The 19,200-nt window shown below is 35.3% G+C and overlaps 1 protein-coding gene across 1 annotated transcript; it reads left to right on the top strand.

The window, feature by feature from the left end:
* Nucleotides 1–17,202: 17,202 nt before the first annotated feature.
* Nucleotides 17,203–18,759, top strand: LOC132170456 (G-type lectin S-receptor-like serine/threonine-protein kinase At2g19130). The gene is made up of 2 exons (XM_059581451.1): nt 17,203–18,517; nt 18,617–18,759. Exons 1-2 carry the CDS (start codon nt 17,203–17,205, stop codon nt 18,757–18,759), a joined length of 1,458 nt encoding a protein of 485 aa, XP_059437434.1.
* Nucleotides 18,760–19,200: the final 441 nt, after the last annotated feature.

The raw sequence follows: 19,200 nt of genomic DNA, 5'->3' as shown, positions 1-19,200 counted from the left end.
AAGAACAGCCGATCCGAAAGCCTAGAGAAAAAAAAGGGGACCAAAGGAGGGGGAAGAGGCGGAGAGGAAGGGAAAGGAAAATTGCTCAAAGAGATAGGGGCATCAGCTAAATAGGCTAGCTCGCTAAGAGAAAGAGGGCGATGGGATGGGAGGGGAGGGTGGAGGCAGAAGAAGGAGAGGGGAGGAGGGCCGAAGGGGGAGAACCTCCGATGGCGCTCTCTACTAGAGATGAAACCCTAGCAGAGAGGGGAGGGGGAAAGGCTTATTGGAAGGCTTAAGCCTTAATGCTATTTACCCCTAAATGATTCCAATATCAAATAAAAGAAATTTTGCAGAACCAATCTTTTTGTTTTATTTGTATGCATGTTGATATGCTACATACATAGTTGTCACTAAATGTTGTCTTAGTTCACTCATATTTAGTTTTGTTGCCAATAATACTATTAAGATAGAATTTGAATGTACTACTACATTAGCTAGTAAACATCAGCCTATAGTATGCACACGCTATTTTTCATTATGAACTACTCCAATTGACTTTAAAAGATTATCAATAATCGATTTCCTTTCCCTCCATCACTAAACTAATTGGCTCTACCAAAAGGAGGTTAAATTCGAAATCTTGGCTTATTTCCTTTCATGTTTGTTCATGGAGTAGACAAAATGTTAACAACTAATTCAAGCACACATCTACTTAATGCCTTAGACCCAAATTATGACTAATTCGACTACACATCAAAACTATACTTGTGAACATAACATTGTTACTAAATCGACATGTTCTTGAAGATTTTGAACAATATCTTCAAATTATGTGATACATATAACTGCAATGATCGATGTTTATAAATGGTATATCAAGAAACTAATTAATATCAACACAATCCTTATAAACGGTACACATAAAGGATTCTCTCTTTATAATCCTTCTTTCTTCACGACATAACATTTATAGTTTCTGATGATCGAGTTTAAATCGGTAATAGTTGATGACTTGGAAATTGGATATGGAAGACTTGTAATGCAGGCTGAGATTAAGGTAAATCGGGGAGTACCCATGTGATAATAATTGGTCTGTGCTTTGGGATTTTCCTTTCCATCTTTTCCATTGACCTGCATTAGAGAGACTTGACGACGTACTTGACTCCTTGACTCTTCGAAACCTTTGAATAAAACCAAAACGAAAAAGATTTCCAATCACCCATGAAATTACCTCTCTATCTAATTCTCGAGTGAACATTGAATAAAGGTGATCGAAGAAGATTAGACCACAAAGTGGTGATAATTGTATAACGCGTCTTTCTCATACTAAAACAAATAATTTGGCATATGACCCACAATCTTTGGAAATATAAAGAAAAGAAGAAAATTTAGAAAGATAATTCCATAATCAGGCAAAAAAAGAAAAAGAAGAAAAATATAAAGATAATGACCGACGACTCGTTTGGCAAAGGTTGGGCCTCTATGATCTACAACAATTTCAATTAAAATTTTTAAGTGTTTGGCCTCATCTATTAAAAGGGAGTTTGAGTCCACATGTGAGGGGAAATGTTAAAATATTTATTAAATGATTAAATTTATCTCTTCATTTAAACTTAGGCCCTGTTTGGTTTGCGGAATAGACCCACGAAATGGAATAGTAATTCTTTTGTTTGATGTAGGTTTATTCCTAGGAATAGTTATTCATGTGGGAATGATTAATCCCTTACATAGAGAAATAGTTATTCTTCTGAAAAAGTGAAAGGAATAGTTATTCATTAAAAAATGAAATACATTTTTCAAAAACACCCTTAATATTTTTTTATTTTATTTTAAACTTAAACAAAAAAAAATAAAAAAAAACAAAAAAAAAATAAAAAAAAACATGAAAAATAACAGAAGAGGCTAGGGGACCACCCCCAAGGCGTCTGGGAGTGGTGCGGCCACCCTGTTGCATTTGGGCGTGACTACGGCCACCCCAAATTTGCTTCAATTTAGGGGTGGCTGCGGCCACCCTGGAGCTCCTTTGGGGTGGTCGCGGCCACCCTTGAGGGCATCGGGGGTGGTCTAGGGTGGCAGGGCCACCCTCGGCCGTTTCTATGGGTGGTCGGCCACCTACTTTATTTTCTATTTTTCTTTTTCTGTGAGTTGAAAAAAAAAAAAAAAAAAAACAAGAAATAAATAGCATGAGGTTTTCAGTAATTTTGATTAAATTTCAGTTTTTGTATGTGTTGTTATCAAACTAACGAATCGGAATAACTATTTCATTTCACTCTCCTTTTATTCCCAGTAATAACTATTCCCTTTGAGCCTTTCTTAATGGAATACGCATTCTGTGAACCAAATAAGTCCTTAAGCTTTTAGGTTAAGTGGTGATTTAACATTTTATTCTCTTCCCTCATTAAATTAAGGGAAATGCTAGGTGTTCTTCTAGTATTCTCCCAATTGTAAAGTGGCTTTCAAAATTACCGTTGAATTTGAGATTATCATTATTGACTTTTAATCTATTGGTGATTTTAAAAGCAACATCACAGTTGGGAGAACACTAGAAGAACACCAAGCATTTCCTTTAAAAGTAATTGGCTACGAAAAAGAGGTGAAATCCCACACCTTATCTTTGTCTCGGTCCTCTTCCTGTTTATTCATGTAAGAGATACACAGTTATAAGAATCAGTTCAAGCACACTTCAACCCAATATTTTAGACCTAGACTATGACTAATTTGAACTACACATCAAAACTATACTTAATACTTAATTCTCTGTTAGGGTTGAGCTAATAGTGATTGATCTTGTCATCAGAATTCATAATCAGGCAAAAAAAAAAAAAAATGAAGAAGAAGAAGAAGAAGGAAATAACGTGTTTGAATAATTTATTTCCTTCTTTCTTCACTATATAACATATAGTTTCTCATGTGATAATCGGTCTGTGGTTTGAAAAATTCCTTTATACCACAATCCAAGAATCTACTGATCAGGTGAGGGATTTTCCTACCCATCTTCCCCATTGACCCCATTAGAAAGACCTGAATCATTGACTCTTCAAAACCTCTGAACATTAAAATTTTTTGATGATGAATAAAACCAAAACAAAAAAGATCTCTAATCAGTAATCACCCATGTCTTGCCTCTCTAATTCTCGTGTGAACATTGAATAAGGGTAAAGAAGATTAGACCATATAGCAGTGATAATTGTATAACGCGTCTTTCTTAAAATAAATTAAATAATTTCGCATATGTTCCACAATCTTTGGAAACATAAAGAAAAGAAGAAGAAAAAAACATAAAGATAGTAGGGAAAAATATATTTAGCCCTATGAATTAATACATTTTTTTGCACTTACACCTCTAGACTTTAAAAAGTGACATCAAGACCTCTCATACTACTACCGCGTGTCAACTTTAAGAGTGTATTTTTGGAAGAAAATTTAAAAGTGTCAATTTGACATGCAATGGTAGTATGTAGAGCCTTGATATCACTTTTAAAGTTTAAAGGCGTAATTGCAAAATGGGTGATAATTCGAAGAGTTATATTTTCCCCAACATAATAACTCTAGACTCATTTGAGAACAATTTTTAGTTGGGGCAACCCGGTCCCAGTTCCCGGTTATTGGCCAAAACTGGGAACCGGAACTGGGTACTCCAGTTATTGATTTTGGAAAACCAGAACCGGTTAACCGGTTCCCCGGTTATACGATAACCGGCCAGTTCCGGTTTGTACCTGGTTATCCAGATCGAGTAACCAGTTTTTTAAATTTTTTGTATTTTGGGCTTATTTTTGCTCCCCACTTCCTCATCTTTTCTTCTTCTTTTTCTTTTCTGTCTACCTCTGTTTCACTCCCATGGTTTTCATATTCTCCATTTTTTTTTCCCGGTTGCTTAACGCTTCTTCACCATTTCATTCATTCTTTCTTATGCTTATTTATTTCTTCTTTCATTCACTTTAACGCAGAAGCTGAGAGATTAAGAGAGAGATTGAACAAGTTAGAGAGAGAGGAGAAATTGAGAGGAGACAGAGAGGCAGAGGGCTGTAACGACTAACGAGGGGTTCTAAAACAAACAAACAAATATAAACACCCTAAATCAAAACTCAAAAGCAAATATAAACCTAAAGTTAAAACAAAAGCCAAATATATATATATATATACCGTGCCAAATATTCTGAAAAGGAACAAAATCTCATCAAGGTCAAATGGACTGAGATGATGATTAAGTCCCAAAAACATATTTTGTTTTTTGATTATCTTCAAAAACATTTCCCTGTCGATAATGTTTTGAATGTTGTCAAAAGAAATTTTGTTAAAGAAGATAAAACTGTTGTCAAGTCTTCTCATCCTCCTCTTGAAAACACTCTTCTTGATGTCAACAAAATTGTTGTTAAATGTTCTCCCTTCAAAACCCATGATGATAAAAATCCTATTAATAACGATAGGAAGATTATCGAACAAAATAATTTTGTTTCCCATTCTCTCCATATTTTAGGACAACAATTGGACCGTATCGAATAGAAAATTCCTTCTCTCTCTTCTGATCCAAAAGTTTCCTCCACTCCTTCTAAAATTGAAAAACCTTTGATTTCTCTTCCTGATTTAACAAAATCTTCTGGTTTGAAAACGACTTCTCAAATGAACCTTGAGAAAGTCAACAAATTGCTTTCTGAATTAACTAATGCTCGTGCCAGTTCTTCTGGACAGAACTTTGGCATCAAAAAAGTTTCTTCTTCTGATTCTGAAAATTCTTCTTGAAAAAAACTTTGGTAAGATTGAAATGGAGCCAAAACTCCAAAGGATCTTTGACGGATCTAAACCCTTTAATCTTACAAAGAATTTTTATTCAAAACCCACTCCTCCTGATTTACAATTTGAGGAAAGGTTTCTCCAATCCCAATTCTCTGTCGATACTGGTACTTGTTTTGTGCTAACCAAGTCAGAAGGACTAGGTAATAACAAAATCTCTCTTGAACATCTTTGAAAAAAGGTTCAAAACAAAAATCCAAAGTAATTACCATCTCAGATTTGCAACATGAGATTGGTAGCATCAAGAAAGATATTGTTGATTTGAAAAAGAATGGTCTCATTCCTGTCCCAAATGATGATAATTTTATCAGATTAATCGACAAAGTTGTTCCTCCCAAATGGTATTCTAAAGTACATATCCTTGTTTCCCCAGATTTCACTCTTGATGTCATTGCATTAATTGATTCTGGTGTTGATTTGAATTGCATTCAAGAAGGACTCATTCCCAGCAAATATTTTGAAAAATCCACAGAACGGTTGAACTCAGCCAGTGGAAACAAATTGCATATTAAATATGAATTGAATGATGTTCATGTTTTGTCAAAATAATGTTTGTTTCCATATTCCCGCTGTTCTTGTCAAGAATATGACTGATAAAGTAATTCTTGGTCTTCCTTTTATTGCCATGCTTTATCCTTTAACTGTTGATGATACTGGTGTTGCAACTGTTAAAATGGGATTTGAAGTAAAATTTCATTATGCTTCCAAATCTGAAATTAATGATGGTTGTTTGAATTTGATTTCTGCCAAGCATAAACAACTTAATTTTCTGCAACAAGATTTGAGATACAAAAAGATTGCTGAACAGCTTTCTGACAAGCTTTTGCAATCAAAGATTTCTGCTTTCAATACCCTGATTATTGATTCTGTTTGTTCTGAACTTCCTAATGCTTTTTGGCATAGAAAAAAGCATATTGTTTCTTTACCTTACGTTAAAGATTTTTCTGAAAACAAAATTCCAACTAAAGCTAGGCCCATTCAAATGAATGCCGAAACTTTAGAATTTTGTCAAAAGGAAATTTCTGATTTGCTTACTAAGGGAATTATTCATAAGAGTAAGTCTCCCTAGTCTTGTGCAGCTTTTTATGTTATGAAAAATGCTGAGTTAGAACGAGGTGCTCCTAGGTTGGTTATCAACTACAAGCCTCTCAATGATGTTTTAGAATGGATTAGGTACTCTATTCCCAATAGGAAAGATTTGGTCAGTCGTCTTAACGATGCTGTTGTTTTCTCCAAGTTTGATATGAAGTCAGGATTTTGGCAAGTTCAGATCAAGGATAGTGATAGGTACAAGACGGCCTTTACTACCCCTTTTGGACACTATGAATGGAATGTCATGCCTTTTGGTTTGAAAAATGCTCCTAGTGAATTTCAAAATATCATGAACGATATTTTCAATCCTTTCAGCCATTTCACTATTGTTTATATTGATGATGTCCTTATTTTCTCAAAGTCCATTGATGAGCACTGGAAACATTTGAAATCGTTTCTAGAAACCATCAAACCTAACGGGCTTGTTGTTTTAGCCAAAAAGATCAAACTCTTCCAAGATAAGATTAGATTTCTTGGGTTTGACATCTCAAAAGGTCAGATTCGTCCTATTGACAGGGCCATTCAATTTGCTGACAAATTTCCTGATGTTATCACTGAGAAATCACAACTTCAACGATTTCTTGGTTCCCTGAATTATATTGCTGATTTCTACAAAGATTTGCGTAAACATTGTAAACCTTTATTTGAAAGGCTACAAAGCAATCCTCCACCTTGGTCTGATATTCACACTTCTCTTGTTCAAGAAATCAAACTTCATGTTAAAACCCTCCCTTGCTTAGGCATTCCTTCTGATAATTCTTTCAAAATTGTTGATACTGACGCCTCTGATATTGGATTTGGAGGTATTCTGAAACAAGTTGTTTCCCCAGGATCTTCTCCAGATTCCCCCGAACAAAGAGTTCACTTCCATTCTAGATCCTGGAATACTGCGCAGATTAATTATAATACTATTAAGAAAGAAATTCTTTCTGTTGTTTTGTGTATTACTAAATTTCAGTCTGACTTGCTTAATCAAAGATTTCTTTTGCGTATTGATTGTAAATCTGCGAAATATATTTTGAAAAAAGATGTTGAAAATATTGCATCAAAACAGATTTTTGCCAGATGGCAAGCCATCTTAAGTGTTTTTGATTTTGATATTGAATATATTAAAGGTTCAAACAATTCAATACCTGATTTTCTTACCCGAGAATTTTTGCAGAGCCATAATGGCCAGCAACAAGGGAAAGGAGAAGGTTAATACTGTGTTGAAGCCAAAGCCTTCTATTACCCTTGATCCTATTGACTCTGATTCTACTAATCCTCCCCAAATGATTTCTCAATTCTCCCAGTCAGATTCGTCTGCTTTTTGCCAATACAAACCTGGGCCTATGGCTCCTCAGACGGAACCTAGTCTTTCTCACCCTGTCAATCGCTCTTTTCCGTGGGTTACCCTTCCCTTTTCTCAATATTTATTCTCTTCTGCTAATCTTTCTCAAACCCCTGAGCAATTGGCTCGTTCCTACTTTCCTTGTCATTTTCATTGGATCCCTGAACATCCTTTGAAAGATTTGTCATTTTTTACTGATATTTTGATTCAAACCAAATCTGTCAGGTTTAGACCTATTCCCAAGTGCGACGATCATCAAACGATTGTTGGTACTATTGCATATATTGTCAAATTCATCTCTGTCGAAGAATGGGGCTCTCACCCCTCCCAGCTTCTTCCCTCTACCAATTCTCAAATTCCCTATTCCTATTATGATTATGTTAATGCATGGTTTCGTTTTATGCTTTATCAGAACCCTACTTCCAAACACTTTTGGTTCATTACTTTTGATGAAGGCTTTAACGGTCTTCTCCCCACTTGGTTTAAACAATGGTGGGACCATTTTGGCTTAACCATTGATGTTCTTCCTCCTCAACTTGTTTATGCTTTCCATCTGTTTTCTTCTCACGTCACCTGTAAAGGTTTCTGTGAAAATTTTAATCCTATCTTTCCTCCCATGCTTTATTTTGCCAAAAAATTCAGAATTCCTTGGTTCCTAAAATGGAAATATGTCAGGAATGATGAAAAGATTGAAAGACATTGGTTCTAGTGTAAAACTTGGGAAATGTCCCCCAAAATTGAACCCATTGTCAAGAAAGTTGAATTGATGACCAAAAGAGTAGCTACTGCTATGCCAACCATAGCATCTCCTCCACCACCAGTTCCTAAATATTCTTCCAAGAAGAAACAATGGATTCAGTCCTATCTTGATTCCATTGACTTTGCTGCTGATAAGGAAGAATAACTATCAATTTCAGAACTGCCCTTAACGGCTAGTTTTCTCAGGTTTTCCCAGACTAGCTCCTTTACGACCAAGTGTTTTCAGAAGTTACAAGTCTAGCTCCATGACGGCTAGTATTTGATCAGATTTGCAGAACCTGCTCATAACGGCTGGTTACAAGATGTTTCGTTGATTTGAAGAATTTCCTCTGGTTCAAGAATTTTATCCGGATTACTGTTCATTACCTTTTGAAGTTATTGTGCAAAATCACTGTTCACTTTTACTGTTCATTGTCACGGATGACACTGTACAGGATTACTGTTCAGACGCACTGTTTACTTCACTGTTCATAATTTGTCTGCCGACACTACAGTGCCGACAGCTACTATTTCAAATTGATGCTTTCACTGTTCTAGATTGGCGCCGAACGTGCCTTTTACTGTTCACTTTTGACTAATGGACTCCACAGTGACGCGGATTCCCCTTTTACTATTTGTCTTATGATTGTAATTTGTTTTATGCTTGATCATTGGCCTATATAACGGGCTCGCCTCTCCCATTGTAAGGCAGAAGCTTTTAACCAGAGATATTCTCTCTCAAGCTCTCTGACCATTCCCCTGCTTTCATCTATATTTGCTTGTATCTCCTCTTACTCTATCCCTTACTTCAGTAAGTTCTGTCACTTTCTTCTGTAAGAGTTTTAATCTATAACGATTATAGTTTTCATATCTGCTTCTCAATTTTAGTTCTTTAATTTCATTATATTACTGTCATTACCGCCTTCTTGGACGGTTTTACTGCTTTTGTTTTAAATTTTGGCTCCATCTCAATCTTACCAAAGTTTTGTTCAAGAATTTTGATGTCAGAATCAGTGGATTCTTGAGAAGAATTTTCAGAATCAGAAGAAGAAACCTTTTTGATACCAAAATTTTGTCCAGAAGAACTGGCACGAGCATTAGTTAACTCAGAAAGCAATTTGTTGACTTTCTCAAGGTTCATTTGAGAAGTCGTTTTCAAACCAGAAGATTTTTTCAAATCAGGGAGGTGAATCAGAAGTTTTTCAATTTTAGCAAGAGTGGAGGAAACTTTTGGATCAGAAGAGAGAGGAGGAATTTTCTCTTCGATACGGTCCAATTGTTGTCCTAAAATATGGAGAGAATGGAAAACAAAATTATTTTGTTCGATAATCTTCCTATCGTTATTAATAGGATTCTCATCATGGGTTTTGAAAGGAGAACATTTAACAACAATTTTGTTGACATCAAGAAGAGTGTTTTCAAGAGGAGGATGAGAAGACTTGACAACAGTTTTATCTTCTTTAACAAAATTTCTTTTGACAACATTCAAAACATTATCGACAGGGAAACGTTTTTGAAGATAATCAAAAAAAAAAATATGTTTTTGGGACTTAATCATCATCTCAGTCCATTTGACCTTGATGAGATTTTGTTCATTTTCAGAATATTTGGCACGGTAAGCATGCCGCAAAGCACGATTTTCAGAAGATTTAAAATCTTTGTTCAAAGCGGGCCAATCAATAACAGAAAGAAATCTTTGATGGGAGTAGTAGCAGTGATAACATTACACTGATGAGGAGTAGTGGGACGAGTAGTATTAAAATAAGAAGTTGAAGGAGAAAGAGATCCACCTTCGTCATCCGTTTGAGGATGATTTTTGGTAGAGTAAAAAGCAGAAGAAACTTGGGAATCGGTAGAAATTCCTTTAAGTTTCAAATCAGGATTAACAGGTGGATAAAGAGGAGGAGGAGCATTAAGGGACTCATCCACATCTTTATCACGACGTCGAAATCCTTCTGAGGTTGTAGAACCAGCAAAAGAATTCCTTCGTTCATTAATCAACAGAGGTCTTTCGAACAGAGGTCTTTCGATTCTGTTAGAAAGTCTTAAATCAGAAAAATTGATTTTGACAGATCCATCCATATATTGTTGGATGTAATCAAGATCAGAGGCATCGTTAACTACTCGAGAAGGTTTTGCAACATTCTCCAAAAACCACTCGTTGGGGAGTTCAATCTCCGACCTTCGAATCATCTTCGGGGTTTTGATATTAGCATTCTGAGTAGAACTTTGAATCAACAAAGTAGATTCACCTAGATTGTCAAAATGTGGAAATCTAATTCTTCTGTTTGCTCTAATTCCAGTTTACCACCTGACGTGGTTAATTCTGAACATTTTTCTGTTGAAAGTGATAATAATTTTATTTTGGATAAATGGAATATTCCCAAGCGTTCTAACAAAGATGTTTATACTACTTCTTGGTCTAAATCTGTCTTTAGATCTGAATATTCTGTTAAAACTGTTGAACAAACTTTTGCCATAACGGGTAATAATCAAACTTTTACCCTGTTTAACAAGAAATTTGTTAATGATGCTCTTGCTAGAAATTACTATCACGACGTCGAAATCCTTCTGAGGTTGTAGAACCAGCAAAAGAATTCCTTCGTTCGTTAATCAACAGAGGTCTTTCGAACAGAGGTCTTTCGATTCTATTAGAAAGTCCTAAATCAGAAAAATTGATTTTGACAGATCCATCCATATATTGTTGGATGTAAGGAGGGGGAGATTTCATGAAAGCTTTAGATTTCTTCCTATGCGTTTTGGAAGGAGCCATAGGAGGTAATCCGAACTGTTCGCAGAAATTTCCCATTTCATACTTAGCTTTCTTGGCATTCTTAAGCTGCTGTCTGATCATCTTTCGATCGATGCACATCTTAATACCAAGTTTTTTGACAGTTGAGAACAAATCACCATAAGTCAAATTTTCAAAATCAATAAGACCAGTGTCAGAACTGATCAATTCATCTTTAACTTTGTGAGCAAATAATGAAGGTAACCCATCAATAAACTTTTCTTTCCAATAAGGTTTTTGACTATCAGATCTAACCATGACACGGGAAAGAAAGACATCTTGATACCATCTATAGTCAGACATAGTAGGGCATTGAAGATTGTTCAAATAATCAGAAATACGAGAAGTAATATTGGAAGGAGTACCAACAAAATGTTTGATAATTGTATAAATCAAACTGTTAACACCATCAGGTTCACCCATACCAATTTGCTCATTGAAAATGGGTAATCCTTCTTCATCATTTTTTATTGCTTTCCTGATCTGATCTCTTCTTAATTCAGTGAGATAATTATTCCACCAATTCCTAAGAGTACCAGAAAAACCAGTAGCAAGTAAATCCACAATATCAGCTTGGCTTTTATTGTGATTAGTGAGATAGGCGTTAGCAACCATGGACATGTGATTCATCTTATTAACCAGTTCTTGCTCGGATAAATGCTCGCTCAATGATTCCATTGTCCTTGCTGTTAAAAATATAGTTCAAGCCCCAAAGGCTCTTACTGCCCCAAAGGCTTCTGCTTTGTCCTTTAACAAATCCCCTTTGTTGATTCCCCCTAGTGCTTTCTCTTCCCCAAAAGAAGAAAAAGAAATATCCCCTATCTCTTCCTCTTCGGCTTCTTCAAGTTCTTCAAAGAAGAAATCTTCTAAGAAGAAAGGAATGATTAAAGCCTTTCTTGCTGCCCTGGAAGACTCAGATGATGAAGAAGATGAAACGTCTAAACCTTCATCAAAAAAGCCTGCTCAGGTTCCCCCTTATTTTGAAGATTCTCAAGATTACTATCCCTATCCAGGGATTGAGGACATTTGAATATTTGGCCTTTTAACGGCTAGTTTTCCCAAGATGGCTCCATAACGGCCATAAGATTTTTTCAAATCAGGGAGGTGAATCAGAAGTTTTTCAATTTTAGCAGGAGTTGAGGAAACTTTTGGATCAGAAGAGAGAGGAGGAATTTTCTCTTCGATACGGTCCAATTGTTGTCCTAAAATATGGAGAGAATGGGAAACAAAATTATTTTGTTCGATAATCTTCCTATCGTGATTAATAGGATTCTCATCATGGGTTTTGAAAGGAGAACATTTCACAACAATTTTGTTGACATCAAGAAGAGTGTTTTCAAGAGGAGGATGAGAAGACTTGACAACAGTTTTATCTTCTTTAACAAAATTTCTTTTGACAACATTCAAAACATTATCGACAGGGAAATGTTTTTGAAGATAATCAAAAAACAAAATATGTTTTTGGGACTTAATCATCATCTCAGTCCATTTGACCTTGATGAGATTTTGTTCCTTTTCAGAATATTTGGCACGGTAAGCATGCCGCAAAGCACGATTTTCAGAAGATTTAAAATCTTTGTTCAAAGCGGGCCAATCAATAACAGAAAAGAAATCTTTGATGGGAGCAGTAACAGTGATAACATTACACTGATGAGGAGTAGTGGGAAGAGGAGTATTAAAATCAGAAGCTGAAGGAGAAAGAGATCCACCTTCATCATCCGTCTGAGGATGATTTTTGGTAGAGTAAAAAGCAGAAGAAACTTGGGAATCGGTAGAAATTCCTTTAAGTTTCAAATCAGGATTAACATGTGGATAAAGAGGAGGAGGAGCGTTAAGGGACTCGTCCACATCTTTATCACGACGTCGAAATCCTTCTGAGGTTGTAGAACCAGCAAAAGAATTGCTTCGTTCGTTAACAAACAGAGGTCTTTCGATTCTGTTAGAAAGTCCTAAATCAGAAAAATTGATTTTGACAGATCCATCCATATATTGTTGGATGTAATCAAGATCAGAGGCATCGTTAACTACTCGAGAAGGTTTTGCAACATTCTCCAAAAACCACTCGTTGGGGAGTTCAATCTCCGACCATCGAATCATCTTTGGGGTTTTGATATTAGCATTCTGAGTAGAACTTTGAATTAACAAAGTAGATTCACCTAGATTCTTGATCACAGCTTGTGGATCTAGATTTGTCTTCATCAATTTATAATAAATACGGTAGATGATAGCAAGGGGTCTGCTACTTTCTTCCATATTATAACCAGATGTCAAAATATTAAGCGTCAAAGCTTTCAAAATATGAATATCATTTAAAGCAAGAGAAATATTGGGGAAAACATTAAAGTGGACAGGACCACTAAACAGAGAAGATTGAATCATGCCAAGAATGCTGGTTTTGAAATTAACAAATCTAGTATCATGCAAACAAAGCAAAACAGAGGCATTAATGCCAAGTCGAGTCAAAGGCTTGACAGCAACTTGAACAGAACCAACATGCAAGAATTTGTAATTTCTAGCAAGAGCATCATTAACAAATTTCTTGTTAAACAGGGTAAAAGTTTGATTATTACCCGTTATGGCAAAAGTTTGTTCAACAGTTTTAATAGAATATTCAGATCTAAAGACAGATTTAGACCAAGAAGTAGTATAAACATCTTTGTTAGAAAGCTTAGGAATATTCCATTTATCCAAAATAAAATTATTATCACTTTCAACAGAAAGTATATATATATATATAATGGTACCGGTTACCCGGTTATAATCGGATGCCAAAAAAGGGAACCGGGGTACCCAGTTCTCTAGTATTTTTTGATACCCCTAATTTTTAGGATAACTGTGTTTTTTTAACCCAAAATATATATATATATATATATATATATATATCTCTCTATATATATATATATATAAGTGTAAAAAAAAATAACTTAAAATATAAAATATTCAAAACTATTTTTATTTTTACATCATAACACAACTAAAAAAAAAAAAGAAAAAAAAAGGAAAGAAAAAACTATCTAAAACATTTTGGAAAAAAAGCACATAAATCACCCTTAAACTACCACCTCATTGTCAAATCCAATGTCACTCTAAAAACTCAAGCAATGGAAATAACATGTTTGAATAACTTGAATCCTTCTTTCTTCACTATATAACATTTAGTTTTTGAGTTTATTATAATGATTAAGTAATTAAATTTAACTCTTATTATCAGTTTAAGCTTTTAGGATAATTGGTAATTTAACCTAGTATAAGATTTTCCTTTTTTAGGCGTCACTCTAATCAACAAGAAATTTATCCATCTTTTATTTTGTTCTTCTTTATTTTTTGTTGTTTTCCTTTTGTCCTGCATCATTAACACTAGCGTATAATACTCACAAGTTATTTTTCATTATTATCTTATCCAAATGTTTTTAAAAGATTATTGGTAACCAATTTCCTCCTCTCCCTTAGTAAACTAATTTGCTGTAAATTTTATACCCAGATTATGACTAATTCGAACTACACATCAAACTATACTTGTGAACCTAACATTATCCCTAAACACAACTGCAATAATGTGACTCATATCATAAAGTACAATCACAGCCATTTTGTATCTGTAAATTTTTACTATTATTGACGATAATTTTTTTTTTTTTTTTTTTTCACAACTATTAATCAAATCTCTAAGTGAACACCCAATTAAAATCCAACTATTCTAACTATTCTAACTATTCTATTTTGAATGCAGGATGGGGAAAATCGTCAGATGACGAACACAAACGAATCCTACCTATCGCACCGCGACTTGTTTTTGTCAGAAAATTTTCTACTTACATTGCAATTTTCGGTACTTAATTTCCTATTAACCAAACAGAACTCAGAGAGTTTTTGCAATTCTCCAAAGTACTTTGCACCATAGAGGCAAAAACCGTCCAAAAGTTTCTGAGCAATCAATTGTAGATATAGATAGATACTTTTCTAGAGGTCCACCATTTTTTCCAAGCTCTAAAAGCGTCTGTCATTCTATGATTTCTTCTTCAAGCTCCTTTAAGGAGACTAACCCGCATCCAAAATAATTAACCCATATAAATCTTATATGCACTAAGCCAATTATATGGTTGCACTGAAAACCCAAGCAATGGAAATTCAAGATATAATTAAACATCAATTCGTTTACTTTTCCTACATTTTCCCAGCAACCAAACAAAGAATTAATTGAACAACTTATCGAAACTTCGAATTGAGAAACGTACCCAGAACAGCAAGCTCGGTTGAGCTTCCTCAACCGATCCCAGCCATGGAGATGAGACTCATCAAGGGCTTACAATCTCCTCTAGATCGGTCCATTCGAAGATGCAGCACTGAATTGGGCCGGCCCAATAAAAAAGATGCAAGATGGTCCGGTGATGATTAGCCCACGGTCGGAACCATGGGGCTATGAGGCTATGAGCTATGTTCCCCCAATTTGAAATTTTCCCTTAATATATACACTAGTGAGTGGTGACCGACCCAAAAGAAATTCTTATTAAAAAAAATAAAATAAAAGAAATAACTGAAACATAATTATTGTCAAAAATATTAAATAACATAAATAATAAATAAATAATAATCATCAACACATTAACTACAAGTATATATTTAGTAAAGTTAAAATATATAAACAATGTAGGAGAGGCTTACATACGGTCCTTTTAAACTACCGCAATCTGCGGTAGTTTAAAAGGACCGCTGAGATCTTCTAAAGGAAATTTAAGCCCAAAACTGCAGTGAACGACTCTACCCAAAAATGGAGTCCTCGCCTCTACCCAGAAGTCTGCAATGTTGACCAGTCGTGCAATAAGCCAATAAGGTGCGCAGTGAAGAGCGCAATGGGAGATGGGCCACACTGTTTTGGTTGATTTTGGCATGTCTTGCCATTATGAATGATGATGGTGCATTGGAAATTTGGTTTTGTTTGCAGCGCCAGACAGAGCCTTCGTCCTCATTTCATTTATGACTTCAAACAAACACCCCATGTCCTACTCTTTCCTTCCTACTTTCTTTTCATTTTCAAAATTCAAATTTTCAATCAACTCCATGTGTGAGTATGACCCATTAGTTTGAATTTGCAGCTGCCTAGCAGTAGCAGATATCTGTGTGTGATGCATTTTTGGTCAAAATTAGGCTGCTCCGAATGAGCTCTAATTAGGAAGTCTGCAATGTTGGAAAATTTTTGGGTTTTCTTCCTTTGGAGAAGAGAGATAACGTTTGGATGGGAGTACTGAACGGGCACCGCAGTTTTGGGTTAAAGGGTTAAAGTTACCCTTTGGAAGATCTCAGCGGTCCTTTTAAACTACCGCAGATTGCGGTAGTTTAGAAGGACCGTATGTAAGCCTCTCCCAAAGAATGTCTATATATTCATCAACACATTAACTTAAAAGAACAATTCAAATATTAAAGTTTAAAATTATAATTTGATTACTTAAGATTAAATTGAGAAAATAAATTCTTGTGAAAGTTTGAGTGCCTCGATTTATTTAAAAAAATCTGGGTGAGCGCCTCTGCATGAAAAAAGGAAAAGACCAATCATATTTTTGATCTGAAGTGGATAAGGTTCGTTGGTGAAGGTGATTCATATAGAAGAAAGCCAAATTAAACTTTTGAGGCTACTGTGATGGGAGGTGAATGTCTCGTTTACTAGGGCTATAAGATTTGGTCTTCAAGTGAAACAATTTGTAACAGTAGTCTTCTATAGTGGATGTATTTAGAGTTGGGTAACTCCTTGAGTAATTTTACTTTTTAAGACCTCTCATACTTGTGATTTTTTGGGTTTGACTGCCTCAAAAAGGTTTTACTTTTAAAGAATTCTCTTATAACCTAATATATGTGTCTCTTGATGTACAATTTTTTTTTTTTCTATTTTTTTTATTTGGCGTTGTTGCATGCTTAAGATTTTTAATTCTGTTTATTGTTGGTAAATACCTATTCAACCTCCTTCTAGATGTAGATCAGAGACTATTATATTTTTCAAATATATTTAGAACTTTCCTTCTCAAAATTCTCGATCTATGGAAAATCAAGGCCACTGGGAGGCTACTACTATTCTGCCAGAAATTACGATCACGCAGAAATAAAAGTTTGACTCAAGTTGAAAAAAAAATCAACAAAAAGAGCTCAGCGTTTTCCAATTGTTATCTGTAAGGAATGGAGGTGATCTTTGTCACAAAAAAAAAGTCCCAAGTCTTTTTTGTCTGCGTTCCTTGGGAAGCCTCAAAAGTCCAAAGGCAAGCCAATCAGAGAGCTCATCTGGCTCCAAAATGGGATGTGGCTCACAATTCTTATGAATATGCTTTCTGTAGCTCTCGTTTGTATTCTTTTCTTTCTTCTTGTTTGTTGCTCCTTCCCCTTCTTTCTGTATTGCTTAGAAAAAAAAGGGACCAAGTTTTGTTCTAGCTAGCATTTTTCTGTAATTATTAACTGCGTTATAGCAAGTTATACAGAGGGATATATGTATAGCATGACGAGGAAGCCATGGCTCTTATTTGCTCTGCTTCTAATCATGTCTTATTACAGAGCATGCTTCTCCATAGCTGGTGATACCCTTTCACCAGGTCACTCTCTTTCAGAGAGCGACACCGTAGTATCTCAAGGTAGCAAATTTGAGCTCGGTTTCTTCAAACCAGGCACTTCATTAAAAATCTACCTGGGCATATGGTATAAAATGTTTCATGAGAAAATTGTTTGGGTAGCAAACAGGGAAAACCCTTTGTCTCACCCATCTTCCTCAAGACTTTACCTCTCAGAAAATGGCAATCTATTCCTTTTTGAAGGTTCCTCCAAGATTCCAGTTTGGTCAACAAATTTGACATTTCCCCAGTCAAATATAACTGAAGCAGTACTTCGTGATGATGGAAATTTTGTTTTGAGAGATAGATCGAACACGTCTACTATATTTTGGGAGAGTTTCGACCATCCAACCGATACATGGCTTCCAGGTGCAAAGCTTGGGATCGATAAGGTTACTGGGAAACCACAGCAATTCATTCCATGGAAAAATTCAGAAGATCCATCACCTGGTGTGTTCTCGTTTGGGTTAGACCCAAATGGAAGCAATCAACATTTCTTAGAGTGGAACAGATCCCAAATCTATTGGAGTTCTGGACTTTGGAATGCAACATCTCTCAGCTCACTTTCTGCAGGGAGCATTATCTTGAACTTAAGTTTTGTGTCAAGTAAAAATGAAAGTGAGAGTTATTTTACTTACTCTCTTCATAATCCTTCTAACCTTGCTAGATTTCGAATTGACCAAACAGGACAGATTAGGGCACTGGTGTGGCTGCCTGGCGTCTCCGTTTGGGATACAATTTGGTCTGCACCGACGAACCTATCTGATGTATATGCTTTGTGCGGTGCATTTGGTGTGGTACAATACCCTGAGAATTTCTCAAACCCTTGTGAGTGTCTAAAAGGTTTTGAACCATTTTCGATGAACTACACCAGACTAAATGATTGGTCAGGTGGGTGTGTGAGGAAATTCCGTCTGCAATGTGAGAATAATACGCATGCTAATGTCAAAAAAGATTGGTTCATGAAAATATCAAACATGCGATTGCCTGTTTATTCGAAAGAATATTTGGCCTTGAATGCTAGTAGATGTGAATTGGCTTGCATGGAAAATTGTTTTTGCGCAGCTTATGCTTATAATAGGAGTGGGTGTATGATATGGGAAGGAGCTATTTTGAACTTACTTCAACTTCCATACGGTGGCGAGATTGGACAAGATATCTACCTCAGACTTGCTGCTGATGAGTATCCAGAATCAAATACCAAAGGTATGATGAGTGAAATGAGAAGTATGGTTGAGCTAATACATCATTATATATATTATCTTTCGTTCTGAACTAATACTTGATTCTTGTCATCATAATTAGGCAAAAAATGGAAAGTGTGGGTAGCTGTGCTGATCCCTGCAACAGGGCTTATCTTATGCCTCTCAATTTGCTTTTCATGCAAGGGAAAGCTCAAATTCATCTGTAAGTGTAAATGTTCTAACTGTATATGGAAATCACTTTAAAAAATTTGCAAAGTCTACCTTAATCTAAGACAAGAAAATTGTCACAAGTCCTTGTTCTTAGGAAAGTCCTTGTTCTAATTACTGTCATTAGTTGGTGATGGATCCCAACAAACTTCACCATGTCTTCGGGAAGGAGCTTTGCAGTTATTTGGTCATTTCACTAAAATGGGAATGAATTACTAAATTATTAATACATATTTGAGGAAATGACTAAGGGAGTGTTTGGGATTGCAATTTTGCAAGAATAATCTGCGTTTTTAAAAGATATCGCAAAATGTTAGGTGTTTGGCATTACGATTTAAAAAACACTTAATTTAAAATAGGAAAAAACTCTGCGATTTCAATAAGCAGGTTAGGGGGTGCTTATTTGAAAAAATGCGAATTTAAACCAAAATTATGAATTCACATAATATATATTTAATAAAAAAGTACTTTTTAACA

The sequence above is a fragment of the Corylus avellana genome, chromosome ca1 (assembly GCF_901000735.1).
Source record: "Corylus avellana chromosome ca1, CavTom2PMs-1.0".
NCBI classification, from domain to species: domain Eukaryota; kingdom Viridiplantae; phylum Streptophyta; class Magnoliopsida; order Fagales; family Betulaceae; genus Corylus; species Corylus avellana.
Note: the sequence above shows the minus strand (reverse complement) of the source record. Positions and strands in the feature narration are given on the sequence as shown.